At 35.8% G+C, this 22,147-nt stretch overlaps 1 protein-coding gene across 7 annotated transcripts in view; it reads right to left on the reverse strand.

Annotated features, from left to right (window-relative positions):
* Window positions 1-22,147, reverse strand: part of LOC129905200 (protein lev-9-like) — a 560,766-nt gene that overhangs the window by 494,110 nt on the left and 44,509 nt on the right. For all 7 annotated transcript variants that reach the window (XM_055980622.1, XM_055980627.1, XM_055980625.1 and 4 more), the window contains exon 3: window positions 8,900-9,079. In XM_055980622.1, coding sequence (XP_055836597.1) covers window positions 8,900-9,079 — 180 coding nt within the window. The remainder of the gene's footprint in view (window positions 1-8,899; window positions 9,080-22,147) is intronic.

Raw genomic sequence — 22,147 nt, forward strand, 5'->3', positions numbered from 1 at the left:
ATTACAACAAATGTTTCTGTCGTCATCATCATAACAATATGATTTTATTGCAATAACTGAAACCTGTGCCTACGTTCTGTAACTTAGTCGAGAACTTCTCGCATCGAAAAATTGTGAAACAAAAATTCCATACGTTTCTCTATTTGCAAAAATAACCTGTGTCTGTATCTCGATGTGAGAAGCAACCCTATAAATTTTTTATTCTATTGGAATTATTGGAAACTGTCAAAAAAAGGGAAAATATTTTTACCTTTGGCCATCAAAGGTCATACACATAGTTTTACAAAAAAATATCCCAAGGGTCGGTAGTCCGAAGGTAGGGCAGTCGGTCAGCGAGCGGAAGGTACCGAGTTCAAGTCACGTTTAGGGCATGAAATATTTTCTTTTTTTTTCTTTAATATTCTTTTTTTTTATTTTAAAAATTTAATTGATACAAAAATAAATAACCGTGAACACTTTTTCAGAACTAACATCTCACATTTAATACAAGAATATCAATTTTTTTTTCAAATATCTTACTTTCTCGCATCCTTTTTGCTTGTGAGTAATTTTGGCAGTTCAATCGAGAAATTATTTCGATAATTTTCTTACAGACACAGTTTTATTCACATTTTTCCAGTCTTTCAAACATTTTTATTCCGAAATGTTTCAAGTCGAGAAAATTTTGTTTATAGAAACAAGCGAATGTGAGAAAATGATTTTTGTGTCGATTCACATTATTTTTGTTCCGATTTGCGTGTTTCATGCGAGAAATTTCTCGATGCGAGAGTTACAGAACGTAGGCACTGGTTGACTGATGCTCATCATAATACAGAAATTTTTAACACAAATCATTACAACATCTTCCGCAAAGATCGTTGTTCACACACCACTGGACTTGTACGAGGTGGGGTGTGTTACTTGCTATTCGATCTACGTTTTCTTGCATCCAGCTGCTTTCACATGTCACCAGTGCTCCCACTTCATATGATATTGATCAAGTTATTGTCAAAGTAAATTTTAATAATCAATCTGAAATCATATTAATTATTAGTTACATTCCTCCTAAAAGTTCGTTAGAATTATACAAAGTTCATGTAAACAATTGTTTATTTTATTTATCTAAAATTAAAGACAATCAAAGTGTAATGATTCTTGGTGATTTTAATTTGCCCAACGTAGATTGGATAAATGATTCGGATGACCTTAATTTAGTTCCATATAATGTAAAGTTGGATTATGAAACGGAGGTTGTTGACTCTTTTTTGTGTCACAATCTAATCCAGGTAAATTATTGTAAAAACGATTTGAATCGCTTGTTCGACTTAATTTTTGTTGATAAGGAGTTAAAAAGCTCCGTTAGTAATTCAATTTCTCCTATTGCTCCGAATTCAACACATCATAAAGCTCTATCTATTTGTTTTGAATATATTGAATATTTTAAAAATAAATTTTCTAATAAATTTAAATTAATGTACCACAAGGCTAATATTCAGGGCATAGTGAGTTATATGTCTCAATTTAACTGGAATTCTCAGCTTAATTATTCTGATTTATCGGTTTCATACAAATTTTTTACTGACTCGTTGAAAAGTGCAATTAATACATTCGTGCCGAAATTGCCTATTAAATGTAATTCGAAACCTCCATGGTACAATAAAAGGTTATGTAATCTTAGCAATAAAAAGAACAAAGCTTATAAGCTATATCGAAATTCATTAGATAATTCTTTTCTTAAATTCAGCTATACCCAATTGGATAGAGAATACAATGTTCTAAATAAGTTTCTTTATAACAATTATATATATTCAATAGAGAGAGAATTAAAGCATAATAGTAAAAGTTTCTGGTCTTTCATAAAAAATAAAAAAAAATGTAATGGGTTACCAAAAACAATGCAGTATATGGGTGACACATACTCCGATATTGCATCTATTTGTAATGTTTTTTCAGCTTATTTTCAATCAAATTATACTTCTCCAAAGGGATATCCTGTACAAACAATTATTTCCGAAACTCCACTAAGTATTGGATTTTTGACTATAAGTGCAAATGAAGTTGAAAATACATTACGTAGCTTAAGCTGCGATAAAAATGCTGGTCCAGATGAAATTCCTCCAGTTATTTAAAAAAAATGTGCATCTGCTCTTTCTGAACCTTTAACAATTACTTTTAATAATTCTCTTTCTAAAGGAGAATTTCTCTCTGAGTGGAAGAAATCCTTCATTAGTCCAATACACAAATCAGGTTCTAAACAGGAAATATCAAACTATCGCCCGATCTGCAAACTCTCAGCGATACCTAAACTTTTTGAAAAGATTGTATACGATAAATTATCTAGTCTTAGAGCCCAGAGTAGATTTTGGGAGTTTTTGGATAACCGAAAATGGGTCATATGTATGTGTAGGTAATAGCGTCCTGATGAAGAATTCGAAAGTCTGGCAGGTTTATTTCACGGCATTCTATGGTTTTTGGGGAGTTGAAAAATGCATTTTTTCCGATTTTTGTGTCGAGTACATAACCACTTAAATTCATATAGAGCCGATAAAGGGCGATACCTTGATTGCAAAAAGTTCGGTCCCAGACGTTTTATTCGCGGCATTACCCTTGCCAGACGTCCTTGAAGATTTGCGAAATAGCGATTTTCATACAAAAGTCAGAATATTATTTTTTGCAAGATATATAACCGTCTGGTGGTACCTCTTAAAAAATCACTACTACCCATTGATAAAAAAAAAATTAGTGCCAGACGTTTAAATCACGGCATTACCCCCACCAGACGTCCTTGAAGAGTCCCGAAATAGCGGTTTTCATACAAAAGTCAGAATATTATTTTTTGCAAGATGTATAACCGTCTGGTGGTAACTCTTAAAAAATTACCACTACCTCCAGATTAAAAATAAACTGGTGCCAGACGTTTAAATCACGGCATTACCCCCACCAGACGTCCTTGAAGATTGGCGAAATAGCAATTTTCATACAAAAGTCGGAAAATTATTTTTTGCAAGATTTATATGCGTCTGGTGGTAGCTCTTAAAAAATCACCACTACCTCCAGATAAAAAATAAATTAGTGCCAGACGTTTAAATCACGGCACTACCCCCACCAAACGTCCTTGAAGAGTCCCGAAATAGCGGTTTTCATACAAAAGTCAGAATATTATTTTTTGCAAAATGTATAACCGTCTGGTGGTAACTCTTAAAAAATTACCACTACCTCCAGATTAAAAATAAATTGGTGCCAGACGTTTAAATCACGGCATTACCCCCACCAGACGTCCTTGAAGATTCGCGAAATAGCAATTTTCATACAAAAGTCGGAAAATTATTTTTTGCAAGATTTATATGCGTCTGGTGGTAGCTCTTAAAAAATCACCACTACCTCCAGATAAAAAATAAATTAGTGCCAGACGTTTAAATCACGGCACTACCCCCACTAGACGTCCTTGAAGAGTTCCGAAATAGCGACTTTTGTACGAAAATCGCTGTTTCGGGACTCTTCAAGGACGTCTGGTGGGGGTAATGCCGTGATTTAAACGTATGGCACTAATTTTATTTTTATCAATGGGTAGTAGTAATTTTTTAAGAGGTACTACCAGACGGTTATACATCTTGCAAAAAATAATATTCTGACTTTTGTATGAAAATTGCTATTTCGCGACTCTTTAAGGACGTCTGGTGGGGGTAATGCCGTGATTTAAACGTCTGGCACTAATTTTTTTTTATCAATGGGTAGTGGTAATTTTTTAAGAGGTACCACCAGACGGTTATATATCTTGCAAAAAATAATATTCTGACTTTTGTATGAAAATCGCTATTTCGCAAATCTTCAAGGACGTCTGGCAAGGGTAATGCCGCGAATAAAACGTCTGGGACCGAACTTTTTGCAATCAAGGTATCGCCCTTTATCGGCTCTATATGAATTTAAGTGGTTATATACTCGACACATAAATCGGAAAAAATGCATTTTTCAACTCCCCATAAACCATAGAATGCCGTGAAATAAACCTGCCAGACTTTCGAATTCTTCATCAGGACGCTATTACCTACACATACATATGACCCATTTTCGGTTATCCAAAAACTCCCAAAATCTGCTCTGGGCTCTCGGTCTAATCGTTTTGGCTCAAAGAAATAATATCGCCTTACCAACATGGGTTTGTGGGGGGAAGATCCACCTCCACCAATCTTGCTCTATTTTCAAATTATGTCCTCATGATGGATCGATAACTGAGACAATTGCGTCCCTAGACCACCGACGCGACGTAATGTGTATGGTCTCTCCTTGTTTTATCGCTATTTTTATAAACAATGTTCAGATAAAATAGCTAGTTGCATTCCTCCCCTGAAACAATTCAACCGTAATACTCGCGCTTCTGGGAATGCTCATAAGCCCAGCTTCGGACGTACCGTAAAATACAGAGATTCTTTCTTTAGCCGCACCACACGAATGTGGAATATATTACCCGCCTCTGTTTTTCCCTGCCATTTTAATGTCCAGAGCTTTAAAACTAATGCTCCACCTCGGTCGTTTCACTTTAGGGGCCTTTGAAAGTCGGCGATCAAATCGGCGAAGAAACTCTTGGTGAGCTCATTAAACACCGCATTACTGACTTTCGAGGAACTGACTACAGCCTGTGTTGAAGCTATCCTGAATTCAAAGCCTTTGTGTCCTCTATCAGCAGACCCGAGTGAAGAAAAAGCCTTTACACCAGCTCACTTATGGAACTGCCAATCTTTGGTCCTTATGGTACTAACTTTAAAAATTATCTCTTTTAGACAGGTGTCAACAAATCTCCGCTTTGAAACAACATTTTTGGCAACTATGGTCAAAGGAGTATTTGTTAAGTCTCCAACAAAGAAAAAAATGATGGTCAGAATCACCTAACATAACAGTCGGAACTTTAGTCTGGATATCTGAAGACAACATTCCACCCAACAATGGATGCTTGCGCGAGTAACTAAAGTAATTCCTGGAGCCGATGGGCAAGTACGTGTCATAGAGTTAAAAACCAAAAGAGGCGTCCTCCGAAGAACTATTCATCGAATTGAATCATTACCTATTGAAAATAATTGAATAACCCTAGACTTATTCAAAGGTGGCGGTATGTTAAGCATAGCCGTATTTAGGGGGGGGGGGGGGTTTGGGTGTTTAACCCCCCCCCGAAATTTTTTTTCATAAAATCAAAAGATACCTATATTATAAACATATACAAGTCTAATATGTGCAACACTAAATGATTTGTTTTTGTATTTTAGTGATTTGATTACCTATATGAAAATCTCCCTTAAAATCACTACCAATTTCACATCGTTGCAGAAGCTGTCGATGAAGTTTGTATAAAGGAAAACAAAAATTGTTTGGTCCATCACAAAGAGTTTTTATCTCTTTGACCATTTCCTTAAGCACTATGTTAACACCTTAAAATGCTCTTTTAAGAACCCTTTAAATACCACAAGTACTTATGCAGGGTTTTTGGTGCCGAGACTAAACTATGCTTTTTCAAAGGGTTTCGGTGGCCGAACTCGAATCCAAAGACGGACTTATTCGATCACATCTCGTTTTTGAAATATTACCCTTAAATCTATTTAAATCTTTCAGACATCTTTTCTACTGTCCGAGATATCTTCAGTTGCTTATTACCCACTTTTGTTCTATGTTAACCTTAAATCCAGTATGTAAGCGAAAATAAATGTATCGATTTTGTCAGAGACTGTAGTACCTACCAACGCCAGGAAATAACCTCGAAAACTGGTAAAAAGCGGGATTTTCGATTTTCTAACGGGAATATCTCAAAAACGCGATGTGATAGAATTTTTCTGAGTTCGGATTCGAGCTCAGCACATAAAAAACCTTTAGAAAAGTATATCTTGGTTTCTGTAACAAAAACCTTGTTGGCCATACTCAAAATAAAAAAATGCAATTATACTTTTGCAATGGAAGAAAAACTTGTTTTTATTTCTAAAAATTATAAGAGAAAGTAACGGGACATTTTCTTCTTCTCAATATTCTTGTTTTTTGATCCCCTTTAATAAAAAAATAGTAGGGTGTCGCTGCAATACTCGGTTTTATATAAATAGCATTTTTATATGGTGCGATTCAGTGGCGTAGATAGCTTTTTGCTAAGGGGGGGGATAGATCTAGTTCGCAATTTTTTTTTTATGTTTTAATAATGCTTCTTTGTATTGTTTTTATTCTCTTTAAATTGAAGAAAGTTCTTTCGGTAGTTGACGTAGAAACCAGCAGTGTAGCTAATATCTTTAATAAAATATAAATACCAGGACAACTTTTTTCGGTGCAGCTTTCGAGCGCTTTCAATGAGTTCATAGAGGAAGTATTTTTCTTTCAAAATTTTTTGTAAAAATTTCATATTTTTTCCAACTTGGCACTAGAACAAAAATTGTGACCAATATTTCTATAGTAAGTTGGAATAGGTCCCGTACATGATCGTATTTTTTTTATTAAAAAAACAAAACCGACTTCCATGGATCAAAACTGGGTTTTATGGTTTTTCTAATAGTACTGAACAGGCACCAGCTTTTCAATACCTACAAAAACAAACACAAAAAAAAGTACAGACGAATTGAATAACTCCTCCTTTTTGGAAGTCGGTAAAACAGTTAGGAAATCCCGATTGTTTAAATAATATTTCCTTCTTGGATGAAAACTATAAGGAAATCTTATTGTTTTTGTTCTATTTTATGTGGTCTAGTTTTTGGTAAAACTCAACAGTTTCATTAAATTTTTTAGCTGCTTTGTCTATTTCAGACGAAGAATCCTTAGAAAGAACCGGAAACCCTTCTAGTGTGTTTTCATGGTTTGTACATTTTTCTCCAAGGCCCATTACATAGAAATCGAGAAAAAGATTGAAAACAGTAACACGAAAATATTCTTTACTGTACTTTGAACCGAAGGGTTCGAACAATTCTTTTGACGCTTCACTATTCTCTTATGTTTAACGCCTATGTCAAGGATTTCAGCTAATTTTTCCCATATACAAAAAACTTTCGAAAATGAGTCGTCTTCTGCCCGTTTAATTTTTAGTTGATCCCTTAAATCTTTAGCGAGCTCCATTGCTTGGACCAAGTCTAAATTCACTCTTTGAAACACCGACTTAATGGCAACGAAAGTTGGTAAACCATATTTATAACCTTTAAGCTAATCAAGAACTCGAAATCCAAAGCGTTTTTTTTCAAAGTGCGCTTCTTCAACTTATTTATTCATGACTGTTTATACTGCACAATTATCGATCCCAATGGGGGGGATATATCCCCCTGATCCCCCCCCCTATCTACGCCACTGGTGCGATTATACTTTTGCAAAGCACTGTATTTACAACATTTCGTTATTATTTTGTTTCAAATTATATATATTAAACAATTTTAGTTTATTGTTAAATTTCAAAGTGAAGTATAACACTGGTCAACAAAATTAAACTTCTTTTTTGTAACAGAAACCAGGGTATACTCTTCTATAGGTTTTTTGTGTGCTGACCGAAGTCAGAAAAATTCGATCACATCAAGTTTTTGTGATATTCCCGTTAGAAAATCGAAAATGCCGCTTTTTACCAGTTTTCAGGGTTATTTTTTAGCGTTTACTTATTTTTTTTAAATTGAATTTGTAACAGTTTCTAAAAGAATTAAGTTTTGTCTCTCTAAATCCGTTTAAATCTTTTAAATATCTATTTTCTTCCTCGAGAAATCATAACTTGAAATCAAAGTGCTTGGGGCATCTCATATTTATTTGCTTTTAATAGCAAATATCGAAAAGTTCTGTACCAATCGCTTTCAAATTTTGACACAATTCTTTTAGAAACTGTTACAAATTTAATTTAAAAAAAAATAAGTAAACGCTAAAAAATAACTTTGAAAACTGGTAAAAATCGGCATTTTCAATTTTCTAACGTTAATATCTCCAAAACGTGATGTGATAGAATTTTTCTGACTTCGGATTCGAGCTCAGCCTATAGAAAAGTATACCCTGGTTTCTGTAACAAAAACCTTGTTGACCAGTGTAATTAGCTCATGTCAAACAACTTGGATTATTTAAAATTTTGGTTTTTAAGTATTGCTAATTTCATTTAGAACTCAATAGATAGAATGTACCTATCAATTTTCTGCTACAAAATTTCAGTGCAAGAAAAAGTACATTTTTCAATGTTTTATATATTAAATTGTACGAAATAATTTATTTTATAAAGCCTTAGATTGGTTAAAATTTGTTTCTTAAAAAAAATTTTCTTGTTGCTAACGCTCGCAATTTATATCAACCAACTTATCACTCTTTGTAGCTACAAAACTAGAGATGCCGCTGAATATTCGGCCATTTTTAAATTACGTTTACCGTAAGCAAGGCTTTTTTAAACTTTTAACTACGAATTCCTCTCCTAAAAATACTTAAAAAGGATATTGGCAAATTTTTCGCTTCTACACAGTTCAAATGACTATTTGATTTAGCGGGATTTAGAATCGACTGCAGTTACATATAGTTGATACAAAGTATTGTGATTTCTAAAAAAAATTTTGTTTGGTCTGAGCTAACCCCCCCCCGAAATGAAATCCTAGCTACGCCTATGATATTAAGGCTTAAGGCATCATGAAACTTGCATTAAAGGTATATTAAAAATAGATTAAAAGTTTATTATATTATTTAAAAAACTATACTCTGAAATCTTTATTTAATGAAAAATCTTAAATTTAATGTATTAAATATGAAATCATAAAAAGTAAAACTTAAATCATAAAAATAAAATGTTAAATGTAAATCATGCAAAATTATAAAGTAAAATTATCAAGTAAAAATGCAAAATAAAAAGTATGTAAAAGAAATAATCTATATTTATTTTCAAAGAACAGTAAAATGATCATGCAATTATATACCACTTAAGAAATGGAATCGAAAACATGATTAAAGCACTCACTGTTTTGTTTGCACGCAGGTTCCACGCCCGCCCAATTTCCATCAGCCTGACATAACCGACTTTCCAATCCAACTACATGATATCCTTTTGGACATGCATAGTTTGCAGAAGCTCCAAAATTTCGACCGGCTATAGACACAGTGCCAATTAGAGGTTGTGAAAGTTCCGGACATTCTCTATCTGAAAAGTAAAAAATGTATTTACTTAAGTGCAGGCGAGCAGTAATTTTAAAAGAGAATAAGGCATGAGCAGCCGAAAATGGTTTTGTTTGCTGAATTTTCTCTTATTTACATTTGCAAATATGCCTGTAGTGCGCAGGTAACATTTTGGAGCAAGTAGCTAGTAAATCATTTGTGGTAAATAAAATAGATTGTCTTTTTCTATTGAGCAATTTAAACATTCTCTGCCCAGTTCGTTGAAGTCGCAACAATTACACAATATTTAATATCCCCTTTTGTCGAACTAATATACTGCTTATAACCAACAAAATAAGAATTCAGAAATTAAATAACATAGTATTTACCGATTTTTGTCATTTATCCCTATATCCAACTAAATTTTTACTAGATCTGTTCCGTCGGAGCTGGTTGTCGATGTTTTGGTTAATCTTGTACTATCATCTACTCATGCTCTTCTTCCCGAGTAGGAAATTGAAAAAATAATAAAAGAATTACGAAGGTGATTATGATTACAAGCTTTTCTATTTTTGTGGACCTTGCAAAAGTATGAGACATAATAAAATCTTCATCCATCAAATAAAATCACATTATTTATGGATCTTTTAGTAAATATAATAAGCCCCAAATTATGTTTTAAACAGTTTTCTAATTTTAGAGAATGAATGAATTCGACCTAAAAGTTATTTTTTCTTGTATAATTTGAGTGACTTTTCTTATATTTAAAACATTTATTTTAAATTAAGGCTTAAAGTCATTTTTATTTTTTTTTTCAACCTCTGATTTTAGCCTTTACAGATTTAAATTTTATGAGGACTGAATGGTCCAGGGAACAAAACATGTGCATCGCGAACGTACTGTCCCTATGCGATACCGGGCGACCTCGCATAGTAACTAGCCTTACTTCTACATGGGAGCTCTGTAGATAGTTGACCTAATATTTCTCGCCATACTCGTGGGATTCAAATGGAAAAAAAAACAAAACCAAAAACAAAAATCATTTACTGATTGACAACACAATAACGGAGTCAGATGAAGAAGCTCTACTCCGCTCACCAGGGACTGATATGGACGTGAATTTCGTCGAACCACCCCCATATACAGGAGCCGTGCCCGTTCCCAATGCAAAGGGCAATCTAGATGCTCAGGCACCACAAGGTCCAAGCTCTATGATTGAGGGTATCGAACACGTCAACAAGCCCCAGCAGAAAGATTATTTCACTGGGGCTCAGAAGCGACGTATAGCTGCGCAGATCAGAGACGGCATTGAGCCCGAAGAAGCCAGGCGCAGAGAAAAGGCTAGATACGCTTAAATACTAGCAGATAAGAAGGCAGGCACATCAGTGCAGCCAACAAACAAGGGCAAAAGGGAACGGTCAGCTGACAACTCCCCTGCAGGAGCAGCCTCGAAGAAGCATCGTGCTCACGAGAAGACCAGATTCAGCCCAAATACCAGTAAAGAAAAGCCCAGCAGTGCCGCCAAAACTGTATCCAACCATGGAAAAGAAGTTAATCAATCAAGACCAAGCACATCAGGGGGCTCCTATCGGCATGCCACAGCCCAATGTAAGGTCGCGCAAAACTACGTGTCACTCAGGGCAACGATATACCCAAGCAACACGTTTGCGTTACTTATGTCCCGGAAGATGAAAATCTCACCAAAGACATTTTTCTAAATCGGCTTGGAAAACAAAACACCGATTTAAACACCAAAGGATGGAGAGTCCTCAGGATAATCAAAGAAAAAAGTGGCGGTTATCACGTCACTTTCTCTGTCGATGAGAAATCCAAGGACTCCATTCTGAAGTCAAAGTGCAAACTGTTCTTGAACTTCTCTCAGATCCAAATTAGGATCAAGGCAAACTCAAGACAGGAAGGCACTGGCACGCAAGGAAGCAACAAGGGCGATAGCTCTAAGGACCTTGTAACAACAGAGGAAGCAAACATAGATGCTCCTACAATCAGTGGGTCAACGGTAGAAGTTGCCAACCCCAGGAAGTCTAAGACGTCTGAAGACTTATCTCGGACCGATGAGACCCCTGGGGATAACTCTATCGCGGCACCTGGAACTGATACTGGCGCTCCTGCCAGTAAACCCGCTCAACAATAACTATAAGATTGAGGTGTATCCAAATTAATCTGCAGCATGCGAAGGCTACCTCGGCAGTACTAAGCCACAGATTCAATAAGGAATACCTTGATATAGCCTTTATCCAGGAACCTTACATAGTGAAAGACCAGATAAAAGGCCTATCAGGTGAGCTAATTTATGATTCTAGTAGTGAAGGTAGACCTAGAGCTTGCATTATGATAAATAAATCTATAATAACCATTCCTATTACACAGTACACCAACAAGGACATGGTTGCAGCTATCATCCAGCTGCACACCTCGGAGGGTAGGTCAGAAGCTGTCATCTGCTCAGCCTACCTGGCAGGGGATTCTGCCGACCTAAGCTTCACACCACTGCAGGATCTTATAGACTACTGTGGCAGAACAGGCTGGTGAATCATCATTAGTTGTGATGCTAACGCCCACCACACTGTATGGGGCAGCTCCAACATAAACAAAAGGGGTGAGTACCTTCTAGAATTCATTTTTAAAAATAATCTTGAAATTTTAAACTATGGGAATAGCCCTACTTTCATGAACAGAATCAGGGAAGAAGTCCTTGATCTCACCCTATCCACTTCATTCATAGGTAATGCTATACAAAACTGGCATGTTTCGACTGAAACATCAATGTCAGATCACCGGCAAATTTGTTTTGATATATGTATAGAATCAAAACTCCCCTTAACGTACAGACAACCGAGAGCGACGAACTGGGACGACTACTGCCCAGAAACTGTCCAAACAGCATCAGAGACATTGACAGCCTCGAAATAAGCTGCAACAGTCTTAATGCAACAATCACCACTGCCTACCATAACGCATGCCCAGAGAAAACTAAATCAGGCACACGATAAACACCATGGTGGAATGCCAAGCTCTCAAAGCTAAGAACGCTGACCAGAAAACTATTCAACAAAGCCAAGCGCAATGGAGACTGGACCTCATACCGCACTTCTCTAACCAACCACAATACAGAGATTAGAAGAGCCAAAAGAGAATCATGGAAAAAGTATCCACAGAATTCTCGCTAAAGAGCACACTAATCATATTGGTCTCTTAAAAAACACGGATGGCACGCGTGCGGAAAATGGTCCAGATACGTTACAAATCCTTACGGACACTCACTTTCCAAACTCTGTAGTCATACCCTCAGATCTATCTAGTCCTTCTCCCCAGTTCAGGCTTACCAGACCAAACAGAGAGGACTGGAAAAGATCAAGGGATATGTTCTATGAGGGAAATATAAAATGGGCAATAAATTCCTTCGACCCATATAAATCTCCCGGAGAAGATGGAATCTTTCCAGCACTCCTTCAGAAAGGAAATGAGTTAATTACACCTATGCTAATAAACATATTTAGAACAAGCTACGCATGGGGTTACTTACCAACAAGCTGGAAGGAAGTAACGGTCAAATTCATTCCTAAATCAGGACGAAGACCAACTGACCAAGCTAAATCCTTCAGACCAATTACTCTTACCTCATTCTTCCTGAAAACAATGGAAAAGATACTAGACAGGCATATCAGGGACGGGCCATTGAAAACAACACCTCTTGACAACAACCAATAAGCCAGGAAAATCAACCACGCTTGCTCTTCAGGAATTAACAATGCGGATTGATAAATCCCTTAACGACAAAGAGACTGCAATAGGTTGCGTCCTAGACATTGAGGGTTCTTTCGATAACACTGATTATGCTCAAATACAACGCTGCATCCTCAGCACAGGGGTAGATCCTACCACATGCAGATGTATTCAACATATGCTTAGTCACAGGAAAATTAATGCCACACTGGGCAATGACAAAATCAGAATCACAGCTGCAAAAGGATGCCCTCAAGGCGGGGTTCTCTCCCCACTTCTGTGGTCCATTGTAGTTAATTAACTGATTGTCATACTTAGCAATGCTGGATTTCATGTTCAGGGCTATGCTGACGACATTGTGATCCTCATTAAAGGTAAATTCGAAGACACGATCTCGAATCTTCTACAAAGAGCACTCAATCTAGTCGCAAACTGGTGCCTAAAAGTTGGACTTAACGTCAACCCTAAAAAAAGTACCATAGTCGCCTTCACCAGAAAAAGAAACAAACACAAACTTATAAAGCCTACTCTATTCGGTGAAGCGATAGAATTCTCAAAGGAAGTTAAATATCTAGGGGTTACCCTAGACGAAAAACTCAACTGGAACTCTCATATACAGAAAACCATTGTCAAAGCCAGGACTGCCTTATGGACCAGCAAATGTCTAACTGGTAAAAACTGGGGTGCCAACCCCAAAATCTCTCGCTGGTTCTATACAGCCATTGCCAGACCAATTATAACATACGCTGCACCGGTCTGGTGGCATAAAACAAAACAAAAAACAGTACAAGCCAAGCTCAATAAACTACAAAGACTAGCTTGTATAAATATTACAGGAGCAATGAGAACAGCTCCCACAGCAGCGTTAGAAGTTATCACAGATCTACCACCACTCCATCTCCTCCTAAAGAAAGAAGCCATGGTCAACGGCTACAGGCTCATCGCAGAAGATAACTCTAATTCCAAGATAATTCACTCTGATATTCTCACTGAATTAAATAGGGAAGAATTACTTAAAATATCTTTAGTAGACAATTGTCTCCCAAGATATAACTTCACCCAAAACTATAAGGTCACATTCCCCTCACGACATGAGTGGGAACAGAACAGACCCATATTCAATAGCGAGTCTCATCAGAGTTGTAAAAAATTGCAATCTTTTTTGAATGCAATCTTTAATGACTTCAATCAAAAGATTGCATTCATTGACTTACACTTGAGACTTAGACTTCAAATTTTGCAATCACCAATCATTTTCCATGAAATGATTGCAATCTTTTTTTTTTACCCAATCAATTGACTGCATTCAAATGATTGCAGTCTTTGCATTCTTCTTGCAATCCTTCCATTCCTTGGCAGTCTTTTGCATTCATTTGCATTCTTTTGCATTCTTTTGCATTCTTTTGAATTCTTTTGCATTCTTTTGAATTCTTTTGCATTCTTTTTGCAATCTTTTGCCACAACCACACCAAATGTATGGATTTCACAAAATTTTTAACATTTTTTTAGTTCAAGTATGAATTTGATAGTTTTAAGAATAAAGTTCAGATATAGTCATTGACTGTGAAGAAGTAAGGAGTGTTAATAAAACAAAGTTTTCAGTCCAGGTAAACAATTTTATTTTTTAACCCAATGAACTTATTATATTTTTTAACTCAAAAAAAAAAAAAAACACAACTAAAAAACCTTTATGCATAAATACATAGAAAAACAGAAAAAAACAAATTCTTTACATTAAATTAACCGAATATATTAGTCAAAATATAAAGTTATTCAATAAAAAAGTATCAAAATCACAGTTAGTTGTTTTTAAGAAAAACACTGCATGTGTGTCATTCTGATCTTTAAAAATGAACAGTTTATGTTGAAAAAAAAACCAAAAATTTCTAATATTTTAATTACACTGGTCAACAAGGCTTTTGCCACAAGAACCAAAATATACTTTTCAAGAGGTTTTTTTTTTTGTTGTTGTTCAGCACAGCTAATTTAATGTAATGAATTTGTTTTGTTTGTTTTTCCTATGATTATAATGTATGAGGGTTTTTTAGTTGTGGTTTTTGAGTAAAAAAATATATTAAGTTTTTTTTGGGTTAAATAATAAATAAAATTGTTTACCCAGACTCAAAACTTTGTTTTATTTACACTCCTTACTTCTGCACATACAATGATACTAATTCTTAAAACAAATATCAAATTCATTATTGAAATAAAAAAAATGTTAAAAATTTTGTGAAATCCATTCGTTTGTTATGGGTGTGGAAAAAGAATGCAAAAAGAATGCAAAAGAATGCAAAAGAATGCAAGAGAATTCAAAAGAATGCAAAAGAATTCAAAAGAATGCAAAAGAATGCAAAAGAATTCAAAAGAATGCAAATGAATGCAAAAGAATTCAAAAGAATGCAAAAGAATGCAAAAGAATTCAAAAGAATGCAAAAGAATGCAAAAGAATTCAAAAGAATGCAAATGAATGCAAAAGACTGCCAAGGAATGCTAAAGAATGCAAATGAATGCAAAAGACTGCCAAGGAATGCAAAGACTGCCAAGGAATGGAAAGATTGCAAAAAGAATGCAAAGACTGCATGCAGTCCCAAAAGACTGCAATCATTTGAATGCAGTCAATTGATTGGGTAAAAAAAAAGATTGCAATCATTTCATGGAAAATGATTGGTGATTGCAAAATTTGAAGTCTAAGTCTCAAGTGTAAGTCAATGAATGCAATCTTTTGTTGGAATTGTGTAACTGAATGTCAGGCTTGTAAAAGAATGCAATCTTTTGTGAATGCAGTCATTGATTGAGTAAAACTCGGTTGTAAGTCGAATGAATACTAATTTTATTTCACTACGTTCCTACTATATATATACAATTTTCTAGTCTTATCTTCTATTCTTAATGTCTATGTTCTTATCTATCTATTCTTACTTATGTAATTTATCTGTAGATAACCGTCAGTGTATGCTTAGGGTAATCTGTCTTATCTTTATTTCACATACACATTGGGTTATCTATAGATTTGTTATGTTCATAATGTTTGAACATTCTGCGGGCCAACAGAAAGGGCTACAATTCTTTTCCTGAATATTATGCCTCGTACTATATAGATTACTAAAATAATAACCAAAATGCAACTTAATATAAATCCGCTGTGACCGCTTATGTGGTGAAGGTCCAAGCCCTTAAGGTGAATGTTTTCCCTCTTGAACCTTTCCAAGTCTCGTTGAATTTTGAGTAGTTCATTTTTGTTGTTTATTATCGTTGCCTGTATAGGTTTGATTCTTTCCTCTGCAACTTCGTCCAGTGCCTTCGTCCATATCGTCTGTTCCTCGAAATGGCTGATGGTTTCAGACTTAACTTGTTGCGGTGAAGTAAGGAAACCTCCGTTGTATCTAACCGTGCATTGTGGCCTTAATGTTAGAAGCCCTTGTGCTGGAAGCTTAACCAATTTGTGCTCAGAATTTCCACAGCTTATATGAATAGCCGTGGTCGTAAATTGTTTAAACAACCATGTATTTGGTTTAGTCAACTGAATCCATTTGTCTTGCTGACCAACTCGTTCAAAATGACAGCTTGCTGTTTTTGCTTTCTTTATTGGTGATATCTCACATGATCCATCTGCTGCAGTTTTCCATGGCCAATTACCATGGCAAATATAGTGCGTTTCTTCGTTTTTTAGACAGAGATTTAGTTGTGCCTGACTCATTAGATTGTATGCGTCTAATTGGAAGTTGAAGACAAGTATTTCGGTGTATATTTTTGGTGTCACAATAATATCTCCCTGACGTATTGGCACGTCAATTACCCGAAAAACGTCCGATGCTTCTGAGTGAAGTAGTGGAATCTCCGCGTCTATTACTAAACGCCGGCCAAGTATGAATCCCCTCGCTTTCATTTGGCGAAATGTTTCTTTCAATCCATTTTTTGTACCATCACCAGGTAAACGAAACTTCCCTAAGATTTTATTCCGAATCTTGTGAATCTCTTCTTGTAGTTGGGATGGTTTTAATAACAACGGATTTATATGGTGATTATTAACATCAATGAGGATGCTTATAACTGCCATTTGCACATCATTACATTCACTTAACATTGCATCAAGTTGCATTGCTGCTAACTGAAATATCATTCCTGCTTTGTATGCATTATGAGCTTGAAGTGTCGTATTGCGTATTTCATTAATTTGACCATTGATTCTTACAAATTGGTCGTTTACTTCGTCTGTCGTTTTCTTTAAGACATTTACTGTAGCATTTACCAGTGATGTTTGCCTCTTGTTTAAGCCATCCAGTTCATGCTGGTTGTCCAAAAGATTTTTCATGTTTTCTTCTAAGGATTCTCTGTCATCACTGTCCATAATACCGAATAAAATGTGGTAGAGTGAACCAACAAATTCAAGTGGAGCTCTTTTTACCCTGTTGGTTATTATTAATAGTTTGTTGTTTTCAGACAGTACTTCATATCTTCTCTTTAAGTTTGCTGTTATTAAACTGCACTGCTCGCTGAAGTAGAACATTTTTGAACACTTGTCTTGTAGTTTAGTTATGTAGCTTGAAATATTATTGGTTTCTTCAATATATGAATCTAAATCGTAGTAAACTACAAGTCTCCATTTTGATGCCACCACATCCATTTTTCCGATTGGGTCTAAGTAAATTCCCACATTTTCGTCTAAGTTTTTAATTGTCATATCAGGTGTTGTGCTCATATTAGTTGTTGAACTCTTTGCTCGTCCAAATGCAATTAATACTAATAACATCAACATCAAAAATTTAATTCCATTAACTTGTGTGTTTTTTGATCCATTATATTCTTTTAAACGGGTGAGCTGGCATGTTTGCTGTGAAATTTTACTCTCCGATTCTTCTTCAGAAGTCTCGAGTGGACATAATTTATGTATTGGTCTTTTGTAGAGTCCGTCCTTTGTTCTTAGTGTAACGACTCGTACATTGCCGTCTGACCCTTTGTGGAATTCAACAACGCGTCCCATGGGCCACCTCGACGGTTGGGTATTTTCGTTTTTTATAATAACGATTGCACCTTCCTCCAGATTCTTCTTTTCAGACTTCCACTTGGTACGTTTTTGAAGAGACACCAAGTATTCGTCCTTCCATTTTTGCCAAAAGTCTCGTTTTAATTTTTGCACCAGTTTCCAGCGATCTAGGGACCCAATTTTTTCAAGTTCTCCTGATTCAGGGGAATCCAATAAAGGACGTCCCACCAAAAAATGTCCAGGTGATAATACATCAATGCTGTCTATGTCATTACCCATCGCACATAAGGGACGTGAGTTTAATATTGCTTCTATCTGACATAGCAATGTTGTCATCTCTTCAAATGTTAATTTAGATTCTCCCATTATTCGTTTTAAATGGTGTTTCATTGATTTGACGGCTGCTTCCCAAAGCCCTCCAAAGTGAGGACTTGCGGGTGGGATGAAATGCCATTCCACCTTGTCTTCAGCTAACCTTGAAGCGAGTGACGCGTTGTTTTTGATGGCGTTCTTGAATTCTTGGTCTAAACATCGATTCGCTCCAATGAAATTAGACCCATTGTCTGAATATATATGAGCACTTTTGCCACGTCTTGCAAAAAATCTTCTTAGAGCTGCCCTGAATGCTTCTGTTGTAAGGTCACTCACTGGTTCTAAATGAATGGCCTTAGTAGCCATGCATACAAAAACTGCTATGTAGCCCTTGTACGCTTTCTGTCCTCGACCTCTTGATGTTCGCATCAATATTGGTCCAGCATAGTCGACCCCAACATGTAGAAATGGTGGAGAAACTGTAGTTCTTTGCTTTGGTAGATCTCCCATTATTTGGTTCGCACCGCTACTGTTGTATCAATACAAATCGGACAACTACGACAACATCTTCTTATTAGTGTTTTGATACCAATTATGTAGTATCTTCTTTTAATATATGCTTCCATCACCGAATTTCCACCATGTAGTGTAGCTGCATGTGCTTCTTTGACGATTAAACTGGCTAGTTTACATTTATCCAGTATTATTGGGTGTTTCTGGTTCAAAGGTAACCTTGCATACTTAAGCCTTCCACCCACTCTTAAGATTCCTTCATCATCTAGGTAAGGTTTCATTTGAATTATTTTGCTGCTCAAAGGAATATCCTTTTTGTTTTCAATTTTTTGTAATTCATTGCAAAATTGAATTTTTTGCTGTTGTTTGATGATTAAAATTCTCGCCTGTGACAGTTCGGATACAGTTATTGATCCTGGCGTTATTTGTTTGTATCGAAACCACCGAATAAAACGAAGCACATATGCAACACTTTTCTCAATTTTGTTGATGTTCGATAATCGTTCGATTAAATTCGATACAAAATGTTTCTTGCATTGTAATGTTGACATCGTTCTTAAATCTGTTGATGGTGCCAAGTGTTGCTGTTGCGGCCAATGATGTTTTGATTGTTTCAGCCACTGCGGACCTGTCCACCATAGTTCGTGTGCAGCAATTTTTGAAGGGCATATGCCACGTGATGCAACATCGGCTGGGTTGTCTTTCGAATTTAAATGCAGCCATTCGATTTTATCCATTAGACTCTTGATGTCAGCTACTCTGCTTCGTATAAACTTTTCTTTGCTCTTGTTGTTTTTTATCCACCACAAAGTAATAGTGGAATCACTCCACCCATAGTATTTTGTATCATTTGAGAAATACTTTTTTATCTTATTGAGTAACCTTGCAAGTAGTTGAGCTGCACATAACTCTAATTTGGGAAGAGTTTTTTTATTTTTGATGGGTGCCACCTTGGTTTTGGCTGTTAGTATTTTAATTGTCATATTTGTTTTAACATATATGACAGCTGCATATGCTTTTTCTGAAGCATCCGCAAATCCATGTATTTCTATTGGACCTGCTTCGTCATTAAATATCCATCGTGGGATTTTAATTAATTTGATTTCTTGTAAGTTTTGTTGAAAGGTCATCCATTCAGCCTTCAAGTTTCATCAAGTTCATCATCCCAGTCATAGTTTGATTGCCACAATCTTTGTATGAATATTTTCGCTCTTATCGTAACTGGAGCAAGCCATCCAATAGGATCGAATATTTTTGCAATATTTGATAACACATTTCTTTTGGTTTCTGAAATGCTCAATTTAGATGAATCTATAACAAATCGGAACTCATCTTGATCTGGATCCCAGTGAAGTCCCAATGTTTTCATAGTGTCGCCTTCTTTGACATTAATTATTTTTTGCTCATCATTCGACATTATGCCAGTCAGCAAATTTTGATTGTTTGAAGACCATTTTCGTAATTGAAAACCAGCATTTGAAAGATTTTCACTTACTGCTCTTATTATGTATCTGCATTCGTCTTTTTTTGTTGTTTCTGCAAATGCTTGCATGCAGATGTCGTTTTCTGATATTTCATTATCTTTTTCTATTTCTTCTATCTCCCAGAACCTCTCCATCGATGAAGTAACCGCTGACATGATTTTGCCACATTGTCGTTTCTCGTGTAGTGAGCCGGAAACTACCCACCCGAAAATCGTATTTTGTGCCACGATGCCATTGTGCTTCCTTACTCCTTCTTCAATTAACTTTGGATATAAGTCACTTCCGATGATAATGTCAATACGATCTTTTGTATTCAGGTTTGGATCTGCCAGAATATAATTTTCCCACTCATTTTTATTAAATTCAAATGATTCGTCAGGTAGTGGTTTTATAAGGGTTGGTAATACCAAAAACTCTGCTTGCATTTTGTTGTTGCTCATAAATCTTGGTCTTATCTCTAAATACACTCTTGATTTTGATGTACCCACTGCTGCATCTGAGAGTCCAGTTAATTCTGTACTTATTCTTTTCCTTGGCAAGGAGAGGATCTGCGCTGCTTCCTCAGATATCATTGATATTTGAGAACCTTGATCAATCAATGCCCGAAATAGACATGTTTCACCATTTGACGATGTGGCTGATATCTGTGCTGTAGCTAATATTACCATTGGACTCTCTATCTTCTTTACCATCAGGGATGATAATGATTTTTCTTTTTTATTGTTGTTGTCTGAGGGGCTCAATTTTTTGTATTGATTTCCCTCGACCCTTTTCTTCGTTTGGTAGTTTTCGTTGTGTAGTAGAGTGTTATGCGATTTATTACACTTCTTACATTTTATTTGAGAGAAGCATTTGGTTTCTGCACTGTGTTTAAGACATATACTGCATATTTGCTTATTGCGTACATATGCTAAACGATTGGGAATCTCGGTGTTTAAAAATTTCTCACAATAATAAATTCGATGACCACTCTGCATGCAGAAATCACAGTTCCACTCTCTTCTGTCTGATTGAGAATTCCCACTTTGTTTTTTGTATTCTTTGTTTCGAGTCATTGTTTGATGTTGAGATTCAAGGGTTTGAAATAATTGCTCAAGGAAGTCCATAACATCCTCCAGTTTTTGTATCTGGCTTGGTTTTTTGATGTGTTGCTCATATAATTGTAAGCCCTCCTTGTCAAATTTTCGAAGGAGTAGGTGAGCAAATATTTCATCGTTTTCATTGTTATGTTTGCCTATTGTCGATGTGATGATGTAAATACATTCCTTTGCTGCATCGTGAAGCTTTTTAACATTAGAAGGTGATGTAGCGTTCATCATTGGCATGTCCAGCAAGTAATTCAATTGCGTGGAGAAGTTAATTCTTTTATTTTCGTACCTTCTGACGAGAGTCTTCCATGCTTCATTATAGTTTGCCGAAGATCCTTGTATGAGGCTAGCAATAGAAGTTCGAGCTTCACCGGCTATACACGATCGCAAGTGATTTAATTTCACAGAATCTGGCACATTATTCTTATTGTGAACCAAATCTATGAAGAGGTCGGAAAATATCTTCCACTCTTCAATTTTTCCATCGAATTTAGGCAGTTCAATTTTTGGACTTTGTGTTAATATATTTGCATATGGATCAGATTTTATGCTCTCATGTTTTTCTTCCGACTTGAAAAGAAGTAATTTCAGATCTTCTTCCAACTCGATTATATAATTTTCTTCTCTGAATTCCTCTTCTTGTATTGGATTCATCTTAGACAGCTCAACTTGCAGTCGGTCATTCCACCGTTTCAATTTTCCAATCCATATGTTTTTTGTATGAGGATGGGAAATTGCCTCAAGTTTCGCCTCGTCTATTGTTTTTTTTAAACTTTCCATTATTGTACGTAATTTCGTTAAATCTATTTGAGTTTCATGATTTGTTATTGTTTTCATCATGATCTCATTCATTTGTTTTTGCTGCAAGTCTAGTCCAGTGGCTAGCTGCTGATTAACAGTTTTTATTTCTGCTATTTTGCTAGCTAACATTGCTTCGCTTATGCCTTGTTCTACACTGTCCAGATCTTTGTTTTTCAGCAAATTTTGAA

The sequence above is a fragment of the Episyrphus balteatus genome, chromosome 1, assembly GCF_945859705.1.
Source record: "Episyrphus balteatus chromosome 1, idEpiBalt1.1, whole genome shotgun sequence".
Lineage (NCBI taxonomy): Eukaryota > Metazoa > Arthropoda > Insecta > Diptera > Syrphidae > Episyrphus > Episyrphus balteatus.